General features: G+C 42.8%; 1 protein-coding gene across 13 annotated transcripts in view; it reads right to left on the bottom strand.

Moving 5' to 3' along the window:
* LOC138526227 (T-cell-interacting, activating receptor on myeloid cells protein 1-like) overlaps positions 1-27,335 on the bottom strand; it is a 733,986-nt gene that overhangs the window by 373,688 nt on the left and 332,963 nt on the right. For 11 of the 13 annotated variants that reach the window (XM_069636718.1, XM_069636712.1, XM_069636743.1 and 8 more), the window contains one exon: positions 21,812-22,093. The exons of the other annotated variants lie outside the window; for them this stretch is intronic. In XM_069636718.1, coding sequence (XP_069492819.1) covers positions 21,812-22,093 — 282 coding nt within the window. The remainder of the gene's footprint in view (positions 1-21,811; positions 22,094-27,335) is intronic. 13 annotated transcript variants of the gene reach the window in all.

Below are 27,335 nucleotides of genomic sequence, written 5' to 3'. Positions count from 1 at the left end.
CCTGACAGCTACATTTTTAGAGCTTCATACCACACATACACATTGACTTGAGGAAGTTTATAATGTTGCTAAGGTTTGTGGACCTACTGATGGGCAGTCTTAGGGGACATTTGTTAATGGTCTAATCTAATGGTCATTGGTCGGTTTTATCTGATGGTGTGGAAGGATGATCAATCAGATGTAGGTAGGGGGCCCTGCCCCTCAATTAAGGGAGTGGGGAGAAATCCCACATTTTGGTTTTGGAGAAAGGGACGTTCAGTGTGGCATTCAGGTGTATTATTCATTGGGTTCTTGGGCTAAGGTAATGGCTCTGACTCAGTGGGGGCTGAAACTTCATGTGGGAAGTGGGATGGGAGCATTATGAGAGTTGAAAGTTCTCAGGTTTGAGCCCATTTAGGCAGGGCTTTGATGACGAGCCTTTTGAGTACCTATCTTCAAGTTATGAAGGGTTACCTTTCATGCCAGGGTCATTGACCCTGTACATTGATGGATTTCCCTCCATGATGTCTTGCCCTATTGGAGTCTGAATGCACACTTTCTTTGAGGTGCTCGATCATGAGGTCCAGACTTCAGTGTAAGTAAAGCTTTCAGAGTTAGTCACGGCCTTTACCTGCTTAAGATTTTAATATTTTACAGTGGATCTTGAACGTTGTCAGTTTCACCTGAAGCCAGACAGAGCTCCCAAATGTTTCCAAAATCCAATTCCCCTTGTTGAGCCTCACTGTGCCCCCAGTTAGCCATTGTGTTGAACTTGCTGTGCCTTCTAGTCAGTTTATGTGTCGAACCTTGCTGTGCTTCCCAGTTAGCCACTGTATTAAACCTTAGTGCGCTTTGCTGTTAACCATTGTGCTGAACCTTGCTGTACTTTCTAATTAGACTTTGTGTTAAACCTTACTGTGCTTCCTACATTAGCCACTGTGTTAACCCTTGCTGTGCTTTACAGATAGCCACTCTGTTGAACCTTGCTGTACTTTCCAGTTAGCCACTGTGTTAAACCTTACTTTGCTTCTTAAGTTATTTATTTATTTATTTATTTATTCGATATTCGTATGGCGCCTATACAACAGAACAATGTTTTAAGGTGCCACCCGGCAAAAGGGAAGGGAACCAGGGAGAAAATACAACAATAACAATGACAGTGAATACATAATAAGACTAGAAGTGGTCCTACTAAGCCTTGTGACTATCGTAAAGTGGAAGTGCAGTGAAAAGGGGGGGCTGGATGAGAAGGTAAATGGTAGAGGTGTCGCCGGGGAGGAGTGCCAGAGGTGCCTGTTGCGGAAGAAACAGGTAAGTGCAGGGGTGGAGACATCCCAATAGCAAAGGGGAAGTCTGGATAGATACAGTCCCTGGGCTTGAGGCCAAGGATAAGACTTGCAGCCCTATTCTGGATCAGTTGAGGGCAAAGGGTGGAAAGGGGAAGGTTAAGGAAGAGGCTATTGCAGTAATCCAGCCTGGAGGGGGCAAGAGCTCTAGAGACATCCAGCTTCTGGGGGAAGTTGAGGAAAGGGAGAATGCCTCTGAGGAGGTTAAGTTGAAAGTGGGCCTTCTCGGCAAGTTCCAAGATGTTAGGAGTAAAGGAGAGAGAGGAGTCGAAGATGACCCCAAGGTTTATGGCCTCAGTGGAAGGAGGAGGAGAGCCCATAGAGAGTGGCCAGAGCTCTGGGGGGAGGCAGGGAGCAGGTGTCCCAATAGGAAGAATCTGTCTTACTGGCATTAAGACAGAGATCATTAGAAGCGCACCAAGACTGAATAGCAGACAGGCAATCAGGAATTATGGAGGAGGAAGAGGAAGAGGGGAGCTTAAAGAAGAGTATATGTCATCCGCGTAACACTGGAAATTAGGACAGAAGGCAGAGATCAGGTGAGCGAGAGTCGCAAGGTAGATGTTGAAAATCCAAGTCAAGAGTATAGAGCCCTGGGAACACCACATGCAGAGATATGTGCGGGTTGAGAAAGAACCCAGGTGCACCTGGAAAGAATTGTCAGTGAGGAAGGAGGTCAGCCAAACAGTGCCCGGTCTGAGATACTAAGGGTGTCTTGAAGATGTTTCATGAGGGTAGAGTGGTTGACAATGTCAAAGGCAGAAGAGAGGTCAAGGAGAATGAGAACAGCAGGACAGTTGGAATCGAGATTTGCGAACAATTCTTCACAGGTCTTCAGGAGAGTAGGTTCCGTGCCTCTTGATGCTCGAAATCCAGATTGATGGTCATGAAGACAACCAACGAGTTCAGTGTGATGGGTCAATTGGGGGAAGACCAACGTCTCCAGGAGTTTCCCAAGAAAGGGGGTAGAAAATATAGGGCAGTAGTTGACCGTACATGAGGGGTTGGCTGAAGGCTTTTTTAGGAGGTAAGCCACTGTGTTAACCCTTGCTGTGCTTTACAGATAGCCATTTTGTTAAACCTTACTGCACTTTCCAGCTAGCCATTGTGCTGAACCTTGCTGTACTTTCTAGTCGGCCACTGTGTGAAACCGTGCTATACTTACTAGTTAGTCATTGTGTTAAAACAGCTGTACTTTCTAGTTAGCCACTATTTAAAATCTCACTATATTTTCTAGTTAGCCAACGTGTTATACCTGCTGTACTTTCCAGTTGGCCATTGTGTTAAACATTACTGTCCGACCTAGTCATCCAATGTGTTGAACATGCTGTGCTTTTCAGTTAGCCACTGTGTTGAACCTTGCTGTGCTTTACAGATAGCCACTGTGTTGAACCTTGCTGTACTTTCTAGTGATCTATTGTGCTAAACCTACTGTACCTTCCAGTTAGCCATTGTGATGAACCTTGCCTTACCTCACATTTCGCCACTGTGTTGAACCTTACTGCCCACCCCCAGTTAGCTATTGTGTTGTACCTGCTGTACCTTCTAGTCAGCCAATGTGATTAACCTTACTGCACTTTCCAATGATCAAAGGAGGCACCCACAACTACTAAATTCTAAACAGGACCTCCAAAAGACATCTTCAAACCCCTAATCACCACAGTAGAAGGCCTCTTGCTACTATAAACCCCCTATAACAACTATAAAAGCCGCAGCTCTCCACAAGGAAAGACCAAAACCAGGGAATCACAGGAAGGTTTTTGAAACTGTGAACTGATCACAGGTCATCCCAGGGAGAACATCTCAACTGACAACTCACTACATCTACCCCTACGCAATATCTGTTCAATATACCATGCATCAGAAAAGACAGACACACAAGAAACAACCAAAATAGAACAAATGAAATGGAGCACTCTGAGAATATCACACCAGGAAATAGATGAGCTCCATGGGACTACACGCCAACACGCTCAAAGGAATTAAGTCCATCCACGGAAACCAGACCAAAATTGCTCTTCCTCACACCATACATGTCAACCCACCACCCGCTCAAACAACCACCGACACTCAAGAACTACAAGCACATCAGCAGAATAATAGAACAACAAGGGGAAAGATGTGAAACACACCAAAACAAGACAAATTAAAGTGACACTACCACACTGTTCATCAGCAAAACATGGCACAACCGAAGGTACCTTCAGCCACAACAAGGAGAAGATCACAAAGACGACATCAATCCAATCCGCAGCCTAACCGAACTACTCAATGAAGAAACAGACTCTGCATGACAAAACACGGCAACCAACGGCATCAACAAATACCAACATGAACACCAAAGGACACAGTAAAAGACCAAACAGACCACAACAGATAAAAAGATACATTGCAGCCTAATCAATGCCAGATCGATGACAAAGTATACAACTGAAATCTACGATCTGCTATGCGACCAAGGGCTAGATATCCTCAGGTCATTGTGCACAATTGCCTACCCGACAACTTCAAAATTGAACAAGCTACCACAGAAGGAACAAGAGGAGGAGGACTCACTGTGGTTTACAAGGACAACCTAAAAATATCAACAACTCAACCATTAAACATCCAAAACTGTGAATCATTCATTTTAAACCTACGTTCAGACACTCAAACCAATCTAACGTTTGTAATCATTTATAGACCGCTGACATACGATGCCACATTTGTAGATATCTTCATGAAAGCAGTCACCAACATGCCCATTAAGCCTACCCACCTTATCATCCTTGGAGACTTCAGCTTCTGGTTCGAAGAGGAGAACATCAGCTCATCCAAAACTGTAACCAACCAACTGGCAACAATACAACTATGGAAATTCATAAAAAGAGCGATGCACACAGCAGGCCACAGGCTAGACGCAATCTTGGCCAACTAAATCTTGGTCACAACCTCCCCACCAATGCAAATCCTTTGGAGTGACCACCTCATCATACCCTTCGTGATCCACTCTCCTTCTAGACACACCCTCTGATAATCCTCCAACCTTGAAAAGAAACTGAAGAAGCATTAACAGTGTGGACCTAAACGCCAGACTAATGGCAAAATCTTCACCCAGCACCCTAGATGTAACTGCAATAGAAGAAAGAATGGACGCAATCCTAAAATGGATCACGGAAGCAGTTGACAACATTGTGCCAGAAAAACCTTTCATCCCATCACGTAAAAAATCAGTGGCAAGATGGTTTGGGGACCATCTCAGAGCAATGAAAAAAAACAAATGGGAGATTAGAACAATAATGAAGAAAAACCTGCAACAAACAAAGAAAAACACATGTCAAAGAGAGATCAGATTATACAAAGGGGAAATACTCAAAGCAAAAAATAAAATACTACAACAAACGGATTGCCCGAGCAGGCAACTCACAAAAAATAAATGTCAGCTTCATAAACGAAATGAGAAACGCATCCATGTGCAACAACTCACAAATCCCTACACAAACTGTGACAACCTCACCAACCATTTTAAGTACAAAATCGCCAACATTCAGCAATTCATAGTAAACAGGCCAAATGACCCCAATTACAAACCCAACCAGCCAACACCGGAGCCAACGACCAGACTAAGCTGACTACCCCCAATCTCAACAGATAAATTCAAGAATCTGTGAGAAAATGCAACAAAGCAGGCTCCCAAGCCGATCCATGACCACCAGACATCTAAAAAAAACCATCCTCTTCCAAAAACATTAGCAGAATACTATTTCAGTCTGTTCAACCTCTCACTCGAAACAGGAATGGTGCTATGATCCTTAAAATTGGTCTTCATAATTATAATTACTATAATTGTTAATTTATAACATGCTTAATTCCAGCAAGTGGTTTCTAAACACGGGATCGGAATTCAACCTGTGTTGCACTGCGTTGTCTTGCTTCCAAGACAAACGCATTGCCCCTGACCTTCTTAAAGACACTGCCAGAGATGTGCAAGATGTTACCAACTATTGACCAATTTCAAATATTTCATACCTGGCAAAGGTAATAGAAAGCTATGTCTATGAACATATACTGGAACATGTGGGAAATAACCAACTGCTAGATCAGGCACAAGTCGGTTTCGGACCTGTGTGAGGAAAAGAAACTGCCCTATTGTCCATCTGGGAGGATCTAAACACCAACGCTGAATTCAACACAAACTCAGCACTAATACTACTCGATCTCTCAGCAGCCTTTGACACAGTCAACCACGACACCCTCATCAAATGACCAGAAAATATTGAGATTGGCAACACAGTTCTCTTCGGGCTAAAATCATTCCTGACAGAAAGAACCGAAACAACTTGGCTTGCATCTTTCAAATCAACACCTGGAAAATAAACATGTGGAGTCGTGCAGTGCTCTTCGATGGCACTGTTAGTCTTTAATATCTACATGACACCCCTAATCAACCTCATCAAAAGATACCAACTCACCTTCTACAACTACACAGATGACACCCAAATCATCTATAAAATCGACACCAATGAAGAGGAAAGCACAACACTAACCGACACAAGGAACTTATTCGATAGGTGAGGACCAACAACCTTAAACTTAACCCGGACAAAACTATGAAATTATGAGTACATCCAAAGGCTTAGCAAACAACCAGCACCTTCCATGGCCTTCCGAGCAGGGAAAACTGCCAGAGCCATATTTGTGTTGGGGGATAGCTCAGGGGCAACATGCTCGCCTATGAAGCAAGTCGACACGGAGCAACACAGGTTCGATCCCCGGGTCCGCGCTTAGAAACCTCTGGGTATTAAGCGCGTTATAAATAACCTATCATATCAAAAACCTTGGACTCCTAATGAACAAAGAACTAACGCTAGTGCCACAAGTCAATGTGATAGTTAAGAAATACTTCTGACACCTGTACATGATCAAGAAGATACTTTCATTCCTGTCCTTCACACACAGAACACTTGCCATCATCTCCCTCATCATGTCAAGAATAGAGTACGCCAACAGCATGTACCTGAGAATGCCAGACTACCTGTTGCGGAAGCTACAATGGATAAAGGACGCAGCAGCAAGTCTACTCCTTAAACGCATCAGAAGAGACCACATCACACCAGCACTAAGAACGCTGCATTGGCTGGCAATCAAAAAGTAAATCTCCTTCACAACACTGTGCAAAACACAAAGAGCGATCTGTGGCCAACGAGTGGAATTCAAACAGGAAAAATCAAAGATCTACAAACCAGCACAAACACTTAGATCCAGAAACAACATCCTCCTTGAAACAAAACAATACTCAAAACAAATATTTTGAGGATCAGTGTTCTCCTGCATAGCAACGAAACTCTGGAACTCACTCCCAAATTAAATATGAATGACAGAGGATCACCTCAACTTCAGGATGACTCTTTAACAATCCTAACTAACAACACCCCGGAGCGACAACATTGGTCTTTAACAATCCTAACAACACCTCTGAGTGACAACTCCACCCACTAAAAACAAGACAAACTGATGAGAATAAATATCTGACGTAAATATATGCCTTGCCAAAGACATACTCCTTGAGAAAGCAATGTACTGAGCCTCGGTGTGTATGCGGGTGGCCACTGCTTTGGAAACCGATGTGTTGGATTGTCTACAATATTCAACTTGTATATGGCTCAGGATGATCAATACAGCAGGATTAGATACAACTCAAAGGTAAATCTTTGTGTGGATTCTGGGTGTAATCCTAGAGGGTCAAGGCAACACATTCTGGTGTACGCCATGGGTAGCAAATGGCTGGGCCTGTTTGAGTGCGAGGGGGACACAACAACCCTCCAACCAACTAACAACTCTAAATGTTGTCTGCTTATTCACTCTAAACACAAAACTACATAAAGCATACCTCCACTGCAACAGAACAGAAGACCATTTCACACCAAAATGAGCGACACACACCACACAACACCGAACAGAAAAGCAAGCCGAAACACAAATAAGCACAAACCTAGCAAAGTACAACAATCACCATACTCTGCAAACTCAGTGACCATTTTCAGAACTGAAGCAATCAACAGCAGATTAAAGCTCTTGCACTTTTCCCTCTGTACCCACTAGCAAATCCCCTTCCTCTCCAGCCCTCTTTCCCTTTCAGACCCACCAGGGCACCAGGAGACCGCTCAGGTGGTGGCAGGGCATGGTACAGGAGCACATAACATGACATCTATTGTGTTCAACCTTGCTGCATCTTACAGTTTTTTTACTTTGCTGTGTTTACAGCTGGCCATTCGTGTTGAACCTCGCTGCCCTTTCCAACTAGCAATTGTGTTGATAATTGCTGCCCTTCCCAACTAGCAATTGTGTTGATAATTGCTGCACTTTCCATTTGGCAACTGTGTTGAACCCTGCTGCGCCCTTCAGTTAGCAGTTATGTTGAACCCTGCTGCTCATTTAAAACCCTACCATTTCTACATTACCACCGTCATGTTATAACAATGTGTAGATTATCTGCTTCACCTCCTAGATAGCCCGATAGTTATTGAAAGCCATCAATTGATCAGTTTATCGATATTACCACCTGTGCTACATTTCACCAGTAGTGATTAAAACACGCAAATCTGAGACCATCAGCAAAACTTGGTTTACCGATAATATTGCTAAGCTGAGGAAGGCTAAGAGACAGGCAGAATGAGTCTGGTGGAAATCCCCTGATCATCTGACCATCTGACCCTGGACCCCTATCAGAAGGAGGTCGACAAATACAAGAACTCTATTATCTCTGCTAAACGATCCCATTATGAGAATAAAATCCTCCTGGCTAAATCCTCTCAAAGAGAACTCTTCTCAATACTCAAAGATTTTAAAGGTAAAACCAGTACCTATCCGAAAATCACCACTGATAATCGCTGTTGTGCTGATGTACTATCAGGCTTCACTACTAAACTTGATTGCCATTGGGCTAACATTGAAGCCTTATGCACAATATTAGTGCCAGATAATAGTGAGGGCATTAAAACAGAAACCATGCTCCTTAATTTGAATACAAAGAATATCAATTGCTAATCCTATGACTATGACTGAGTTCCGCTTCTGTGAAACAACTGAAGAGGATTTGATGAAAATTGTTAGTGGCCTTAAACCCACATCCTGTCCCGGTGACGTATGCCCAGCCAGTGTTATTAAGAAAGGCCATATCTGTCTTGCTCCCCTTATTACTAACATTATCAACTCCTCTTTTCTCAATTCCACGGTACTGGCATGTTTAAGAAATGTATGGATCACTCCCATTTTTAAAAAAAGAATCCCTGGATGCTTTGGATATGAATAGTTACTGGCCTGCTACTAATGTTCCCTTGTTGCTTAAGATTTTGGATAGAGTTGCATATCTAAAGTTCCAAAAACACATAGAAAAAGGCAACTTACTGAGTTCCTCGCAATACGGCTTCCATGCGAGGGATGGCACAGAGATTGCTATGCTTGATTTAAGAGCTAACCTGACAAGTATCGTGGACTCAGGACGTGTGGCCATCCTTATGTTGATCGATCTCTCGGCCACGTTTGATCTTATTGATCACGTGTTACTTCTCGAAAGATTGAAGAGCATAGATAACTGTGTGGAACCTGCATTGGAGTGGCTTTCTTCTTTTTTGGGACCTAGACTAGCCAAGGTGACTGTAGACAGCTTTCAATCTCCCCCCGAAACACTTACCTGTGGTGTTCCGCAAGGTGCATTTCTGTCCCCTGCATTGTTTAATCTTTACATCCGCCCACTCTTTCACCTCCTGGACGAGCACAGTATTAAATATACCAATTATGCGGACGACATTGAGGTGGTTATCCCATTAATAGGGGATTATTACAGGGACTCTCTCACCATTGCATCGGTCTATGACATCATGCAAAAATGGATGCTAGTGGGGTCCAGCCAGCGTCTGTCCTATTATGTCCTAGATATAGCCTGTTATTTTATCAGGATCTATGATCAAAACATGCCCCTGTGTAAAAACTCTTGGTATATACTTAAATTCTAATCTCAATATGAAAATGCATGTCAATCACATTAAATCTACATGTGCTTACACCACCAAACTCATCTGGCAGATTAAACCATATATTTCTGATAGTAATGTTGCATCTTTAGCGATGGCACTAATACATTCCAAGATTGACTATTGCAATAGCCTCTTTGCTGGAACTAAAGAGAAGAACCTAAATACTTCTTAGAGAGCTCAAAATAATGATGTAAGAGCAGTATGCGGACGTGCTCGCAGGACTCATGTCTCCCAGGCACGACGTTCGTTGCACTGGCTTCCGGTGAGACACTGGATCTCTCACAAGTTGCTTTCACTGACCCATAAATGTCTTCACCATCAAGCCCCTGTGTATCTGACTAAGAGAATCCACAGGATTCCCATTGTACAATCCCTACGCTCCAACAGGTACAATAAACTTCTTCAGCCTAGTCATAAACTGCAGTCCTTTTGATGTACTAGCTTTGATGTATGCGCTCCCAGCCTCTGGAATTCATTGACCCTGGAGTTAAGAATAATTCCAGATCTTCACCATTTTAAAAAAACTATTCAAATGTACCTCTTTAATTTTGATGAATAAAGAAGGATTTCCCTTTTGATCTGTCTCCTTTCACATGGTATGTCCTTGGATTCCCTTTGTTATATTCCTGTAAAGTCTTCTGCGCACTGGGGCCTCTGGGCGTGCTGCGCATTATAAAAAGTAGTAGTAATAATAATAATAATAAAAATAATAATAATAATAATAATAACACTAGTAATAGTAATAATCTGTGTTCTACACTTGGCTGTATTTTGAGGGTAGGAAATGAGTTACACTTGGATGGATTGTTGGGGATAAGAAAAATGTTGCACTTAGCTGTATTCTGGGGATAAGAAATGTGTTGCACTTGGATGGATTGTTGGGGATAGGAAATGCATTGCAAATTGTTGTATTTTGGGATAGGAAACATGCTGTACCTAGATGGATTGTTAGGCATAGGAAATGTGTCAGTCTTAGCTATATTTTGGGGGTAGGAAAGGTGTTGCACTTAGCTATATATTTGAGGATAGGAAGTGTGTCACACTTAGTTGTATGTTGGGGGTAGGAAATGTGCCACACTTAGATGGATTGTTGGAGAATAGGGAAAGTGCTGCACTGAGCCCTATTTTGGTGATAGGAAATATGTTGCACCTAACTAACTGTACTAAAAACTCAATACTCTGCAAACTCACCCCAAGGCTCTGATCTAAACACAGCCCTACCTCTACAGTCCACACAAAGCACCCATGCACAATCATACCTCAGCACCACTTGACGGCTACCAACCAAAAACGCACCAACACTTAGTGACTCTTTTTTCTGATCTGAAGCTGCCAACAGCACATCAAAGCTCCCTTGCTCTTCTTCTTCTCCCTCCCAATCCCACTAACAAACCCCCCAAACCTTCTCCCATTGCAGATCTGCTGGAGCACCAAGAGACAATGCAAGTGGCACCAGAGCATGGTACAAGACTGCATAGCATAACATAAACCTATCTCCTACCCATGAACTTGAACTCAACTCCCTCCTCTCTTACCACTCCCTTACCTCACTCCACAATCTACCCAATCACTCTCCAGGAAACTCTCTTGAACCCATCTTCCTCTCCCCTTCACTCAGCACATCTAATATCAGTTCTAGTGGGAAGTTGCATTAGCAAAAGGAATGCTCTACATTTTCGTATGGCTTAACCTTTAGTTACGAGCTAAGAAACTGGATAGATATTCAGATGGTGACTGTTAACTTAAGGTGGAGGGAGAATATCACGTCTAGTCAAGTACACAAGTAGCAGATTGGTTGTCACGTTAGTGAAACATAACACCTTGTTGATGCAGGGGTTTTTTCCTTTTCCCTTTTTATATCTCTTGTGCATTAGGTACCACCTTATTGGGTCGAAGATTTCTAAAAAAAAGATGTCAGGATTGACAAATCAAATCTTGGAAAGACGATTACAATCGTATTGGATGTTGTGTTTATTATTTCTGAGCCTAGGAAAGATTGGTGGTCATCTGTTTTATCATTAGCAGCCATTCGTGGATTATGAAGGAGTTGAGGTGTTATTTATTCTTGATAATACAAAGATATGGTGGAAAAGGGAGTCATATCCTTGAAATCAATGCAATTCCATTGCTGACTCCACTTTTGAAGAGGTTCGGCTTAACAATAATGTCTTGATTTTTCTTCTGAAATGTTCTTGGGTTTTTATCCCTTGAAATATTGAGTTGGTGGTGGACACTTAGATGCACAGCTGCCGGGTATTGGTCCTATTCAGTTAAGCACTTGGGTATTATTTTTGTTGATGCTAATTGCAGTATGATATGATTGTATTTTATGATATTTAGTTTACATGCATTTTCGTAACCCCCCCTCCCCCTGTTGTGTAGCACTTCGCTGGTACATTATCTGGTCGGTATTGAACTATTTTTCATTCATTCATTCCTTCATTATATTTTTTTTGTTTGGTACAACAATTTTTCTGATGATATATGCTCATTTTGGAAATATCTTCATTTACAAAATGGAATAAACATAATGTGTTATTTTGCCATGATGATGTATTAGCCCTGATGAAGACCTGTTTTCTTTGAGGTCGAAACACGTTTTGGCAAGGCTAAGAATATTATCACAGTGTATTAAAGACCGAACATTGTTATCATGTGTCAAAAAATGAATACTATTATTGTGTAAAAATCAAATTGGACCATGACTGGTTAGGACTGTATACACAAATTGTGTGGAGAATTTACTTTGACAAAGAGTGGATAGAATTAAACTCATTAAACAATGTCATCTTCGTTTTTGAGCGTTTAGCGCATTGGGCTGACCAATTTATGTTCTTTTTCTTATTTCAGGCCTGTTTTGGGACAATGGGCCTGTTGTCATAGGTCCATGCAGCAATAGCACATTAATTGATATGATGCAGTTTCTTGTCAAACATTCTACCTTATTAGTGAGTGGTTTGCACAGAGGAGTATCAGTCACTTGTCTAAATCACTATAACATCACTACTGACCCGTTCCTCTCTGGCCAATCCATCCTCCACTTCAGCATTGGTGTTTGCACACCTCACTCTCCCTCCACTTAAATGGCTTTCCCTATGCCCTGTGTATGTCATGCTCTTAATCTGGTGTCGGGGGAGGCTGCAAAATCTGCAACCAATTCAAATACACTATTTGTAATACTATGAATAATATTTTTCCTTTTAAATTCTTCCGTATTTAATTGGAACAATGTGGAAAGAGAATATTGAAGGTTTAACCCTAAAGCTTCGGTCAAGGAGCCTTGCCCATTCTGCCCTGCGGGGGTAAAAGGAATAGGTAAAACACCATCTCATTTCAAAATGTCACCTCATTATAGAAAAACTATTTTAGTAGTGGCTTTAAAAGGCCAGGTAGGTAGAATACAGTACCTTGAATGAGTTTAGCAAATAGTTTCCTATATTCCTATATTATATCCTTTGAGTATATAATATATTATTTTTAAGTATAGGTAACAAAGATAGTACTGTGATGCATGCTTAAGGGCAGTACACACTGCAATATTTAAACTAGCAACTGTAGTGCTTACCACTGCAACAGGCTCCTAGAGGCCTATATCAGCTTTATAGTGAAAAGGAGCTACATATCAATGGAGTTTCAGAAGTAATGTCTCATACACAAAGAGAAGTGTGTTTTTGAATTAGCATTCATTTATGTAGCTATTTAGCACATCAAAGTGCTTAGCAGCTTGATCCTATCATAACAGATATGCATGCATGCGATATTGAGGCCTTTAGCAGGGACATTCAAGGCATGTTACAAAGATAAATATTCTCTGAGCTGTTACTGATAATTCGGCTTTGGGATTCTACTGATAAATAAACTGCAAGCCTTGGGGTAGTACCAACCAACATTGATTACCATTAGCCTGTGGCGAATGGGAGGGACTTCCTATCTAGAAGCCAGTAGCTGGGGTATTCGTCTGATAGTGGGAGCTTTTGGTAAAAGGGAAATTCCAAGTGGGAAACATTATTAAAAGCCTGTTAGCACACAGACCCAGGCTGCTGATAACATGCAAGGAATGATGTGGGTTGCTGGCTCTGAGCCTCACCTAAACATCATGGTTGATTTTATTTATTTATTTATTTTCACATTTATAAAGCGTGCTAAACCCAAGGGCATCAAGGCGCTGTTACAACCTGGTACATGAGTTAAGGAAAGGAAATTCAGGCGACAGTAATGTTCGGGTGTTACATGAAGTGCCAGGTTTTTAGAACTTTCCTGAAGGCCCAGTAGGATTGTTCGGCTTGTAGTGCAGATGGCAAGGCGCTCCAATGTTTAGCAGCCATTACCGGGAAACTTGAACCTCCAGCTTTTGATCGTTTGAAGGACAGCAATATAAGTCTGCGAGTATATATCAGTCGGGTTGGACTGGAGGCTTGAACTTTTTGAATTGTTGCTGATAGATAAGGGGGAGCTGTTTTGGTTATGCATCCGTGCGTGATTGACAAAGTTTTGAATAGTATCCGTTCACGCACTGGGAGCCAGTGAGCCTTTTTTTCTCATGGCAGGGATGTGTTCTTTTCTCAGAATGTTGAGCGCTGCTCGAAGTGCGTTGTTTTGGATCACCTGCATTTTATGGATGTTGGAGGAAGAGGTGCCAGAGAAGAGAGCGTTGCAATAGTCCAGCCTGGATCCTATATTTGCCTGTGCAATTGTCAGACAGGCGTCCTGTGAGAAGTAAGGTCTGGAAGCATTGATCAGTTTTGTGGCATATGCAGTGGCAGAGGCCATGGCATTCACTTGGCGGGCTAAGGTCAGCGAGGCATCCAGGTAGACTCCTAAGGTTTTAACATTGGAAGAGACAGGGATGGTATTGCCATCAATATTCAATGAAGCATTTTGGGCATTAAGATTCTTCAGACTGACGCACAGCCTATCAAGAGGATCTCTATCTTGTCATCATTTAGGCAAAGGCGATGCATTGCCATCCAGGTCTGGATAGTCAGATAGACCGAATTAAGCTCAGCGAAATCCTCATGGTAGTTGCCAGAAAGGGGGATGAGGATCTGCGTGTCATCAGCGTAGTTGGTGTAGTCCAGAAGTTCAAAGAGGGGTTGGGTGAGAAGTGGGCTGCTGTGCTGAGGTGGTGATGGAGAATCTTGTGATCAACCAGGTCAAAGACTGCTGGGACGTCCAGCAGCAGAAGCAGTGCAGGCTTCCCTTCATCTCTGATTTTGTCCAGCGGATTTTTCAGATCAAGCAGGGCGGATTCCGCTCCATGGCCTGAGCGGAAGCCAGACTGTCGCAATCCCAAGATGTGGTTGGCTTCCAGAAAGTGTTTTATTTGGATATAAGCCGCTCTGTCTAGTATTTTCAGGAGCAATGGGACTGTTGTGATTGGTCTGTAGTTGTTGGCTATTGCAGGGTCTAGGGATGGTTTCTTGATAAGGGGAAGTACCCATGATTCCTTTAGCCTGGAGGGGACGACACCTGAGGAGAATGAAGAGTTGATGAAGGCGGTGATAAAAGGGGCTAAGGCCTCTGAGCAGTGTTTGATGATGGTTGCAGGGCATATGTCCCCTTTGCATCCGGAGGTTTTTAAGCCTTTAATGATGGCTTTGACTTCTATTTCCGTGATACTGGTAAAAGAAAATGTGGGTTTGCCTAACCTTACATCTCACCTTAACCATACCTTTGCAGTGAAAATTGATCCTTTCTTGCATCTACCCTTGTCAACACAAGAGTTGATTATTGTAACAGTCTTATAATTTGAACACCTTAAGCCAATTTACACTATCTTCAGATTGCTCAAAATAGGGTTGTCTAAACATGATCCTATTACACCCTAAAGACGGGCCCTCCACTGGCTCCCAGTTGAGCACAGGACCACCCACAGGTTTCTTGCCCTGAATGTCAGTAAGCCATTGCTCCCTCCTATTTGATGAAGCACCTCATAGCAGCTTAGCCCATGATCTCCCTACACTCTGCCAATCACCATAAATTGCTTCAACCCTGACTCAAGTTGGTCAGATTTGGTGGGCCAAGCTTTGATGTGCAAGCCCCCAGGGAATTAAATGCTCTCCCTTTGTCCCTGAGAATGTTCCCCTCTCTGCTCACCTTCAAGAAGGCCATTGAGACTCCACTCTTTAACCTGAATCCAGGTTAAGTAGAAGTGAAGCTGCATGTTCTCTACTAACCCCTATGACTGAAATGCATGTTTGTATCTTTTGTTGTTTATTGCGTGCCCTGAGGCCTATGAGTGTGTGGCGTGAAATAAGAAATAAATAATACTGATCCCTTGCTTACCCCTAACAATATATTTCCCCCTACCAAGCCCCTTTACCCCTTTACCCAAACTCTTTACCGTAATCCTAAATGAAACCCTTACGCTAACCCTGATTCTAACTCCAATCCTGATTCTACCCCTATCTTAACATTAAATCAATTTGAAACTAAAAATGTACCTTAATCATGACCTAACTCTAACCCCATTTCTAGCCCTAACCCACACTTCTTCCACACTTCACTTCAGCATTACATGGGTGATCCTCAGTAACTCCTCCTCTTTTGTTAACCATATTCTTCCTCCTACTCCAACCTCCCCACCTGAGCAAAGAGATGCAGATGTGATTGGATCTCCTCTCAACTGAAAATGACATTGCTCTTGTGAAATCTTTTCCCCCATGTCATAACTGAGCTTTCCAAGAAAAAGGCCAGAAAAATATAGTTTAAATTAGTTGCCCGTGTGAACTTCAGGGAAGAAAAATTGGGTAATTACTTATTTTGAGATTGGGTAAGCAAAAGTAAAGATACATTTGTGCTACTTCTGTCAAGTATATAACCGTAATCAGCCAGTAACTCATTCAGGGTGCAGCACGCTGCCCTTTATAAATAAGTCAATCACATTTACGATCAGTTTTCTTTACATTTTGTGTCCACACTGTGTCCACACATTCATGCCGAAGTCATGAGGATCCACCTGAAACCTGCCTCTGAGCAGAACACCTGGTACGACTCCGAACTTGCAGGCCTGAAACAAAAGTACAGGGCGGCAGAATGGAAATGGCTAACCTCAGGTTCATCCTCTGACAAAATGGCCTGCTGGCTACTGCAAAGGCAATACAGACTCGCCATCCATGCAATGAAAAGAGCCCACATACAGGCATGGGTCTCTGGCGTATCGAACAACACAGCTGAACTTTTCACGATCTGCAAGGAATAAGCCAACCCTTCTGCAATCTCCTCCTCCCCTTCTTCTTGACATGCCCTCTGCATTGTGCTGGCCTCACACTTTGCCACCAAAACTCTGGACATCCTGGCCACCCTTTCTATACTACCTTACAACCCGTCCCACACACCCTCGCCGCCATCCCCCCTCCCTCCGCCCCCGCCTTCTCCTCCTTCTCCCCTGTCACACCTGAAGAATTTACCAGAGTTGTCTGCTCTATGCAGGTCTCTTCTAAACAGGTCTCCCCTTGCTCGTCCAGGACCATCAAGGATAAAATCAGCTCTCTTGCGCCTGCTCTCACTGATTTCTGCAATCACTCTTTTGCCACTGGATCGTTTCCCTCCCCCCTCAAGCACTCCCTTGTGCACCCACTTCAGACCCAACTTGCCCTGCCAGCTACCGCCCTATTTCCACCACCCCTTTCCTGGGGAAGCTCCTTGAGAAGCTGGCCTTGCACCAACTCAACTCACACACTGAACTTATTGGTGGTATCCACGACCATCAATCTGGATCCTGAGCATGCAGAGGCACAGAAACTTGTCTTCTGAACACCCTTGAAGAACTGCTTTTATCTCTGGACTCCAACTGTCCAGCTGTCCTTATCCTTCTCAATCTCTCCTCTGCCTTTGACAAAGTCAACCATTCTATCCTCATACAGAGGCTCTACGATACCCTTGATATCTCGGAACGGGCACTGGATGGGCTGACGTCTTCCCTCACTAACCGATCTTCCCAAGTCATCCAGGGCACCTTCTCTCCTCCCTCCCTCTCCACCTGTGGTGTCCACCAGGGCTCTATACTCTCCCCCTGGCTCTTTAACATCTACATTGCTCTCCTTGCACACCTTATCTCCTCCTTCTCCTCCAACTTCCAGTGTTACGCAGATGACACACAGCTCTTTTTCAAACTCCCTGCTGACCCTCTTGCACTCTCAATTATCCCTGACTGCCTATCTGCCATCCCGTCCTGGTGCACCTCCAACGATTTCTGCCTCAAAGCCTGTAAAACTGAGATCCTTCCCATCGGGGCCTCTGCTCCCTCCTTCTTCCCCCTCTCTCTAGTCTTCCTCCTTGCCCCCCGCCCCCGTACCTTCAACTGAAGCCAGAAACCTTGGAGTCATCTTCGACTCCTCTCTCTAATTCCTCCCTCACACTCAGGACATTGCCAAGAAGTGCCACTTTCAGCTCTTGCTTCTCAAAGGAATTTTACCTTTTCTCACTTTCCCTTAAAGGCTTAATGTGACCCAAGCCCTGGTTCTCTCTAGGCTTTACTACAGCAATAGCCTCCTCCTGAATCTTCCATCTTCCACTCTGCGACCCCTGCAGCTAATTCAGAATAGGACAGCAAGACTTATCCTTGGCCGTAAGCCCAGGGACCGCATCTCTCCTGCACTTAAAAGTCTTCACTGGTTGCCGGTTGCTGCACGGATTAAATTCAAATCCCTCTTCATCATCCACAATGCTGTCTGGGACCTGGGGACCACACTATCTTCAAATGTATCTCGCTAAATACTCTCCCTCTAGACCACTATGTTCCTCTGGCACAAACTCTTTGTGTGTAAAGCGTTTTGCTAAACAGAGAGTTGGTGGTCATTCACTTTCCTCAGTGGGTTCCCTCCTTTGGAATAGCCTCCCCCTCCTTCTACGCCTTGAACAGGATCTTCTCGAATTCTGGAAGCTCCTTAAGACTTTCCTCTTTTCCTCCTCCTTCCCATCTTCTCTCCTCAGCTAATCCCACAGTTGCTGCAATTGGTGTCCTTGACCCTTATGCAACCTCTGGGCCCTGACGCTCCACAGCAATCTGCCCAGCTCCTGTCTATCCACGTCACTTGCATCTGCACACCCTCTTCCTTTTAGGTTTGCACTTACACCTCCCGCGGCCCCAGACTGTGTAGCACTCAACATGCCTAGCGCTTCATCTGTGGCTCACCCATGAGCTCAGACTCCCCAGCACTTACCCCCTCTTCCCTCTTCCTTGCTGCACTTGCACATTCTGAATACACACAAGGCATAGTAGGTTCGTCCTTTCTACCTTTTTCCCCCATGCTCTTAAATATTGTGTTTTTAATGTATTCCCCACCCTTGCTCCCTCCCCACCCTGTGGGCGCTTTCAAACAGTATTTTCTTATTGTATAAGCACCTAACAAGCAAACAATAAATAAATAAATAAATAAAGGTTTTTGTCCTCCAAAATTGAAAAATACCCTGACATCTTCAAATCTCAGTAAGATCGCTTTGCAGTGTTACATAACGTGTTTACTTGCTTGATTCAGCCCTAATATGAAAACAATGCAAATTGTTACCCAACTGTCTTTGTGAACATCTTGAAAGTTTTAGTCTTCACATTAAGTCTCACATTTGATATTGTATTATATGCAGCACTGTAAGAGAAACCCAGATACTGTAGTACTTTGCATGTTGCGTGGATGTGTGTGGTTGTGCAGAGTATTTCTTATTGGGGGAGGATAATTTTATTTTGCCGGGACACTGTCTGAACAAAGGCCGGCCCAGAAGCCAACTGGACCCAAAAGCCAAGCATTTTTATCAGCATCTTCTTTACCCTTAATCTGACAAGATGAAGGGTCCTGTCAGCAGTGGCAGCTGGCCCATTAGGGCATAGGCACCTGACCCTGTCTCCTTTCAGCTGCCACTGTGATAGGCAATGTCCATGAGTGATAGGATGCCTAACACAGTCTCCTAAACTTGTGGACACTGCCTGTCTGTACCTTGGATGTGCACAGGGGATGCCCGGAGGAGCCAATCCCAGTGCAAATGTGTCATACAGGCGTATTCCGGGTTGTGGGGGCATTACTCCACTAGCTGGGGCAAATGGTAGCATAGAGGAGTTGGGATTGAAGCACCCAATTGGTAAATCAAGATGGTTACACCTCCTTCACCCTGTCTTTCATACAGGGTGGGGAGGGTGGTCAGCATTCTGTGCATGTGCAGACTGCAAAAAGGTATAGGAAGAGAAGAACTATCAATGATTGTATATATTATTGGCACAGGCATCTTGGAAGAGCTTTCACAGTGGCAATGCTGACATAGATTGTGGGCACAGCCATCATCAGAATGTGCTTCACCCTGTCTCTCACACAGGGTGGGGGGGTCAGCATTCTGAGCATGTGCAGCCTGCAAAATGGTATAGGAAGAGAAGAACTATCAATAATGGCATACATTACAGGTACAGGCATCACAGAAGTACCTTTACAGTGGCAATGCTGACATAGATTGTGGGCACAGCCATCATAAGAATGTACATCACCCTGTCTTGCACACAGGGTGGGGGGAGGGGTCACCATTCTGGGCATGTGGAGAGTGCAAAAATGCAGAGGAAGAGAAGAACTATCAATGATGACAGGCATTTTGGAAGTGCTTTTACAGTGGCAGTCCTGAGATAGATTGTGGGCACAGCCATCATAAGAATATGCTATCAATGGCAGTGTTGGCATGCATTGGTAATGGGCACAGGCATTTTAAAATTGTGCTGTAAAATTCGCCTGTGCACTGTTGGTGACCTGGCTATTGGATTGTTTTCATGTTTTCGACAACAGAAGTGATTGGAAATTGTGTGGCATTTTACCCAATTTTTAAGAAATGTGTACTATAAAAAGTACAATTTCAACCAAATATTTTTAAAATGTTTTGTACAGAGGAAACCCCCCTTCCTCCCAAACCCATTTGGGCTTGCTCAGGATCACTGGCTAGGCTCTCTCACTTGGGCAACCACAGATGAAAAATATGTACGCCTTTTTACTTCGATTTGCTCCCTTTGGGTATCACTTCAATGCATCTTGGAGCCATCTTCCAAATCAAATCGGTTTTCTGTGATTTTTTTACAATTTGTTTTGCATTCTGTTTTTGAAACCCGTATGTATGTTTGTGCATGGCAACGACATCATTGAATTAACGGAACAAAACATTTACCCTCTGTTCGGGTGAGGTTTAGAGGCTGGGTGTTTGATTTCCTGTGATATTTCAAACGTTTCCTAGAAGTACTATCACTTGTTAGGAGTAATTTGTAAATTGTTACTTGCTTAATACGCAGAGGTTTCTTAACGCGGACCGGGCATCGAACTTGTGTTGCTTTGTGTCGTTTTGTTTGCAAGGCAAGGGCGTTGCCCCTGAGCTGTCCTCCCGAGACAGGCGTTCCTCAAGACTGTGTCATTTCTCGACGGTTAATCATGTTATACAGTATATGGATCCTGATGGAAAGCTGACGCAACTCCTAAATATCTAGGTAAACATATCCTATATAGACGCCAAGCACTCGAAGCACTATGCCCTTCTCTTGGTAAATCAAGGAGGGATGCCTGTTCAGTCCTGGCTGCAGAAACCAGACTAAAATGGAGTAAAGCATCGTCTTTCTGAGCAGGCACAATCTTTGTGATTAATACAGTCTTGGGAGGATAGCTCAGAGGCATCGTGCTTGGCGTGAAAGTAAGACGACACGCAGCAACACAGGTTCGATCTTGGGGTCCGTGCTTAGAAGCCTTATACATAACCAATCATATCATACAAAGTGCCCACTTCTTAGTTGCATGCAACTTACAACAACCTGTTGTGGTATTGCAATTCGTGTTGCCGTTTTACATTTGAAATAAAACACGCAGCTAATAGGATACCTGGGGAGTTTTATTAAATTCAAGCTGCTCCTTCTCTGCTGTCGACCCTTCCTGTCGGAACTGAATTGCCGTGAATGGAACACAGCTGTTGGTGAATATGTTAACGTTTCAATAAAAAATGTTACATTTAAAAAAAAGGTTTTTTTTTCTCCGGGAATCGCTCAGATATTAAACGTTAGGAGTTTTCATGTGTTGTTACTGGTCTACAAACAGTTTAAACAAAGTTAATTATTCAACAGTATGGGTACATTGTTGCAAGATTTCCATTTAATGCTGCTCATTTCTGTACGTGTTTTGCGAAAAATCGCAAATATTTATACAGCATAAGGCTTTGCATATTAACTATTTATACTCGTATTGTAACGCGCTCCGACTCCATAAATTCTGATCCAAAAATTTGATTACAACATTAAATAGATAGAACGCTGATCCATGCCCTATTTTGTAATTACAAACTATGGTGGGTGGTGACTGCACAGTCTGTCATAGGAAAGGGACGGGAAAAGGGCGTAGAGAGGCACGGACATACTATAGGGCATGGCTGGGAAAGCGATAGGTTGGCATTATTTGCATTCAGATAACGGCTATCCTAAGCACAGGAGCGTCTCCAACTGCAATATACGACACAATATGCCCTTACCCAGAACTTTAATCTGTATGATGTCACTGGCGTCAGAATAGATAGTGGGTCCTGTTCTTGGGAGATAGCGGCAGGTGTAGGCCCCTTTATCTGCCGGCTGCAGGTCAGTGAGGAGAAATGTGGCCTCACTTCCAGGAGGGTCCAGTGTCTTGAGGACATCGCTACCTCTATAAAGGATGAATTGCATAGATGGATAGAGCCCCACACAGCGGAAGGTCAGGTTTCCTCCTCTGGCGGTCACGTTACCAGGGCTCACCTCAAGTGTTGCTTTTGGGTAGGATCCTGTATCCACAAAAGAAAGAGAGAAAGTGCGAAATTGAGTACCTTCTTAATCGGGGGACTCCCAATGGAAGCCTCGGACTGTAGCACAGTTGCGGTCATCCTCTCGCAAGCACTTTTCATGTACTCCCCTAAAACACTTCAGTAGGGTCAGTGTGACTGCTTCCTGTGAATAAGATCACCATCACCACTCCCACTACCCCTCTCCTCAACATTTACCCTTCAGCCAGATTCGGTGATGCGGGTATGTCCCAACCAATTCGTCCTGCTCTGCTCTCAACAGGGGCTTCGCTCTGTATGCTTCGTGGCTGCTCTGCAGGCAATTCCTGCAGTATGTGCCAGGAAAGAAAGCTCACCCCCTTGTCCCTTTTAAGTGACAATCCCTGAACCTTCCTGAAAAGTGTGAATGTTCCGTTTGTTAACACTGATTCTGAGCAGCATGTAAAATAAGCAAAGTGTTCTTCCGTGATGGAACGACACTGTTCTTTTTACGCTCACTAGTATGTGCCTATCTTTATAAAGACGCAGAGGGCCCGCTTCTTAGCTCCATGCAAAATAAGAAATGTGCAGTCCAGTGCTGCAATGACACTTTTCTTATTTTCTTCATAGTCTGTCATGTATTCATGTAGAGGATATGGAGCACATTAAGAAAGTGGTGTTCCCTCACGGAAACAACACTGTTCTCAATTTACAAGGAGCTCAGAATTAGGCCATAGGCGTACATCCGCATTTTAGAGTCAACTCCCCACAACTGCCACTGCTGTACTGGATTGGTTCATTTATTAAACTAAAGGTAATTCTAATAATAATAATTTTAAAACGATCCAAAGCTGACACCTTGTTTGACAAGCAAACAAACGCGCTATCTAGGATAAACCACCCTCACTGTGGGGATCAGATCCCTCCTTCACATCCACCATACAAAGCAGTGGGCAGTGGTAGGAAATCAGTTACCAAGAAGCCAATCTGCTTTTTAACCGATTCTACTGTGAATTTGGGGATGGCAGACAAACATTTACGGGTAAGCAAAACTACACGTCCCAGGATGCAAACCACTTTTGACTGAGAAACTGGGTCTGGCTGGGTGACTATGGGAACGCCCACACATAGCAAGAGCCTTGCTGAAATGCCATCAGCTCCCTGTAGATGATTTCACTTTGTTCAATGTTAGAAGTAACACATTCGCCAGGCCCACGGCAGGACATTCAGAAGGGCCACATTATACTTCAGAAATGTTATAAAAATCACAATAAAGACGGTCAAACCAGGACTATTAGAGCATCTCCAACACGACACGGGGTAACATGGGAGCTCTGTAACTGAATATGTTGAGAAATGAGTGGTGCTAAATGGCAACACTTACTTATTTTGGTGGTGACGGTTTGTAGTAGACTATATGCAAAACAAAATGGCTCATTCCGAGTTGGGCGGCCTGGTAAAAAAGTGACAGTATTTGTGGACACCGGCACTTTACCAGCCCGCCCGACTACGGGTTTGCCGGTGGCGCACTGGGTTACCTCCAGCTAAAAGCTGGAGTTTAGCCAGGTGCCCTGCTGGCAATAAAAGCTGTCATTATCGCCACCGGCATTGCTGGTGGCGGTAATGACGGCAAATCCGCTCATGGAGTCCTATGGAACTCCATGAATGGGGATGAACACCATCCTGCCAGCACTCGCAATCTGGTGGCAATGCCACCGGACTGAGTATCGTTAAAGGTGATTAACAAATGCCGGTGTCCTGGCGGCTCTACCGCCAGGATACCGGCAGGGTCAGAATATGATATATGATATGATGAGTCATTTATAATGCGCCTGGACACAAGTGTTTCTAGGCGTGACAAGACAAGGAAGGGAAGACAGAAGAGAATGTAGAGAAGGAACTAAGTACCTCCATCCTCAAGCATCTCGCCCATATTGCCTATATGTTGGGAACCAGAGTGTGAAATACGTGCAGTACCAGTGAAAATACCCATACCAAGGAGAATCCTGGAAACAAGGTTCCCATTAAGAAAGCTATACCTGCATACAAGAAAGTATGATGGCCATTTGAATGAAATCCCAGAAGAAGCATGAAAAGAGAGCAAAAGAGCAGATTGATGACGTCATGCAAAGTAATACTGACACACCTAGAAGGGATGCAGAGACAAGAAAGGGAAGATAGTCTATAGGCATCAAGAAAGTATCAAAGATAAGGGACATCTCGGGCTCGAGATGAAGAGGCTCATGCTACAGAAATGATGAAGCTATCCAGTCATTTTACACATGTACAGATGGAAAGAAACGCAAGCAGACAAATTATTCTTGAGGCTAGCTATGTAGTGGATAGATTGCAGCAAGCACCAACATATACATATCTAGGAGTAAGTTTTTTATTTTTTTTATTTTATTAAAATTGTATTTGAAGCAAGCATCTTTACAATACATATTCATAGAAAATTTAAATAAAAATTCTTGACATAAAATTTAACAACACATGTAAAAATGTCATTCAATACAATGATAACATCTTAAAACAATCAGTAAATCAAAACATTGAACAAATAACCTATTAGTCAAAATACCATATATATCAGAAAGCAAAACGGAGGTTAACCCTTTGAAAACAACACTGTGTTAACTAGACCATTGAAGAGGCAAACATGATTATTTTTAGAATGTCCAGATATTTGTTAACACTAAATCACATCCAATTTTGTTTGAATAAAGGACAAAAAGTGAGTCAAAGCTATGAGTAGGGTATTATTATCACCCCACATACTAAAAAAGCAGATTAATTCCATAGCAAAAGAGTCAGTGTTTGTCAAATAATTACTCCAAGAAATCAATCGTTGTGCATTAAAAAATGGACAATAAACAATTAAGTGCTTCAGAGTTTCTATTTCATTTTTGTTGTGACAGAAATGACAGAATTGATCAGATAACCCATATGGAACAATCTTTCCAATACTTAGTTCGTTCTTTAGTATTGAATAGGTTAAACCTAAATCTCATAAACATTTGTCTAACTCGATCACTAGGACAGAGCATTATATACAATAGCCTCAGAGTTTGCTTGTGTCTGAATCTTGCATATTCAGTTAATTGAACATAATTTCCCAATAAATCTGAGGTAACAGCCCAATCCAACAAACCAATTTTTTTCTTAACTATTCCTGGCCTGGAGACTAAATCAAATTCTACCAAAGCCAGCTCATCTAGCAAGGTGAACATTTTTTTTTTAAATCTAGCCATAGCAGCTTCGTTGCTAATCATCTCCGCTAAATCTTCATACAGGGAATTAATTGGTTTATGTAACATTTTACTGAAGTTATTCAGTCTGCGCCATTGTAACCTAGACGCAAGAGAGTATAAACCTAATTTGTGTCTAATGCAAGCTTTTGGAAGACTTTTTGGAAGGAATAAGACCTTTTTCCAAATGAGGCCCTGTAGCGTGTTTAGATGATGATTGATGTTCAGGATGCAAGTGTCTAACCCATACAAAAGCATAGCCTCTACTTTCAATAAATAGAAGTCTATCAACAGAGTAAATTAAAATGTACAATATTTACAAACGATAATTCTCATTTGGCTATCAGAGGCGCAGCTTTAATAGTAAGAGAATTATACCATGATGACAACAAATTTGTAATCGTTAACTTGTATCCCAGATAAGTGAGAGCAGTTTTATGTTGAATGGGACTGCCTCCTAAGGTCCAGCTGTAACTAGTACTTTTTATTTTGTTAGGAAATATAAGAATGTTGGATTTCTCAGCATTAGTGGTTAAATTATGTCGAGTACAAAATTCTGCAAATATGTCAATTTTAGGCTGAAGACCAAAAGGAGTTCTGTCAAATAAAATGACATCATCAGCAAAGGCCATCCAACTTAGGCGTAACCTACCCAATTTTGCCGGAAAGATCTTTTGACTGAGCCAAAGGTTATCGACATCGGCAAGATACAGATTAAACAGTTCCGATGCCAGGTTACAACCCTGTTTAACCCCTATTGCAGTGGGAATTGCTTCAGTTAGTGAGCCAGTTTGATCAATTCTGATTTGGTAATTAGTATTATAATGAAGCAAAGCAATGATAGCTTTAAGATGTAATGGAATGCCACGTGTTTGCATCTTCTCCCACAAAATACTTCTAATAACACTATCAAAGGCTGAGGAAAGGTCTAAAAATGCCATATATATCGGACCATTGGTTGCTTGGAGAGATGATGCCAGCAAATGTGCTAAAATAGTTGCATTTAGTTGGGTTCCCAATGATTTCCTGAACCCAGTTTGGAAGTGTGAGAGAATATTGTGGGCATTAATATAGCGTTTCAAGTCTTGAAGAATTAATGATGCAAAGATTTTAGCTGCAACATCTATTATAGCTATAGGCCTATAATTGGCGGGAAGGTCCATTGGCCCTTTTTTATATATAGGAATGATAATGGACGTCAGCCATGAAGTGGGAATAGACCTTGTCTGAAATATAATATCATACCGCCTTTTAAGTACAGGTGCCCAAAAATGGGGATCATCTTTCAACACGCACGGTGGAAGGCCGTCAGGCCCTGCCACCCTAGAGTTATTAAGCCTAGTTAGAGCATCATAGATATGATTTATTTCCCACGGACAGGAGGGTAGCATACATTTGGAGTACTCCTGAGCGTTGAAATCACAAAAACTAAGCGGCTGAGTATATTTGGCTCGATAAAATTGAACCCAGGTCTCTCCCGAGATAGTTGCTTGAAAGTCAATAATTTGGGTACCAGTTGGATCTCTAAGCAATACCCAAATTTGCCTTGCATTCGTTTTGCAAATGAGATTGATCATTTTTTGATTATTTTTTAGATGAATGCCAAATTACATTTTTTGATATCATTTTTAGATTTTAAAATGATAAATTTTTGTGTTGCAAGATACTCCGTGATGTTACTAACTGAAGTTTTCACCTGTCTCAAGGCGCAATTTTTATGAGTTTTCAATACTCCTATAGAGTTAATCGACTGACTATGCAGAGTACCTGGTTCAAGAGCCAAGTCAGGCTGTGCTAAGTCCAAAAGATGTCCACAAATCATATTTAAGTTCCATGTATCAATGCCCAAATGATATTCTTCTCCCTTGAATTGACTAAGCGGGACCCAGAGATCACGGTTAACCAAGCATTAAGTTTCCTGCACATTGAGGGATGCCATTTAATCGAAAGCATCTTTCTATGAATAACTGGTAAAATGAGTGTAGAATCTATGATATGTTTGGAAAAGGAAATAGAGA

This window comes from Ambystoma mexicanum, chromosome 1q (genome assembly GCF_040938575.1).
Source record: "Ambystoma mexicanum isolate Mex_15411 chromosome 1q, UKY_AmexF1_1, whole genome shotgun sequence".
Taxonomy (NCBI): domain Eukaryota; kingdom Metazoa; phylum Chordata; class Amphibia; order Caudata; family Ambystomatidae; genus Ambystoma; species Ambystoma mexicanum.
The sequence above is the reverse complement of the archived record's forward strand: the minus strand, read 5'-3'. Positions and strand labels throughout refer to the sequence as shown.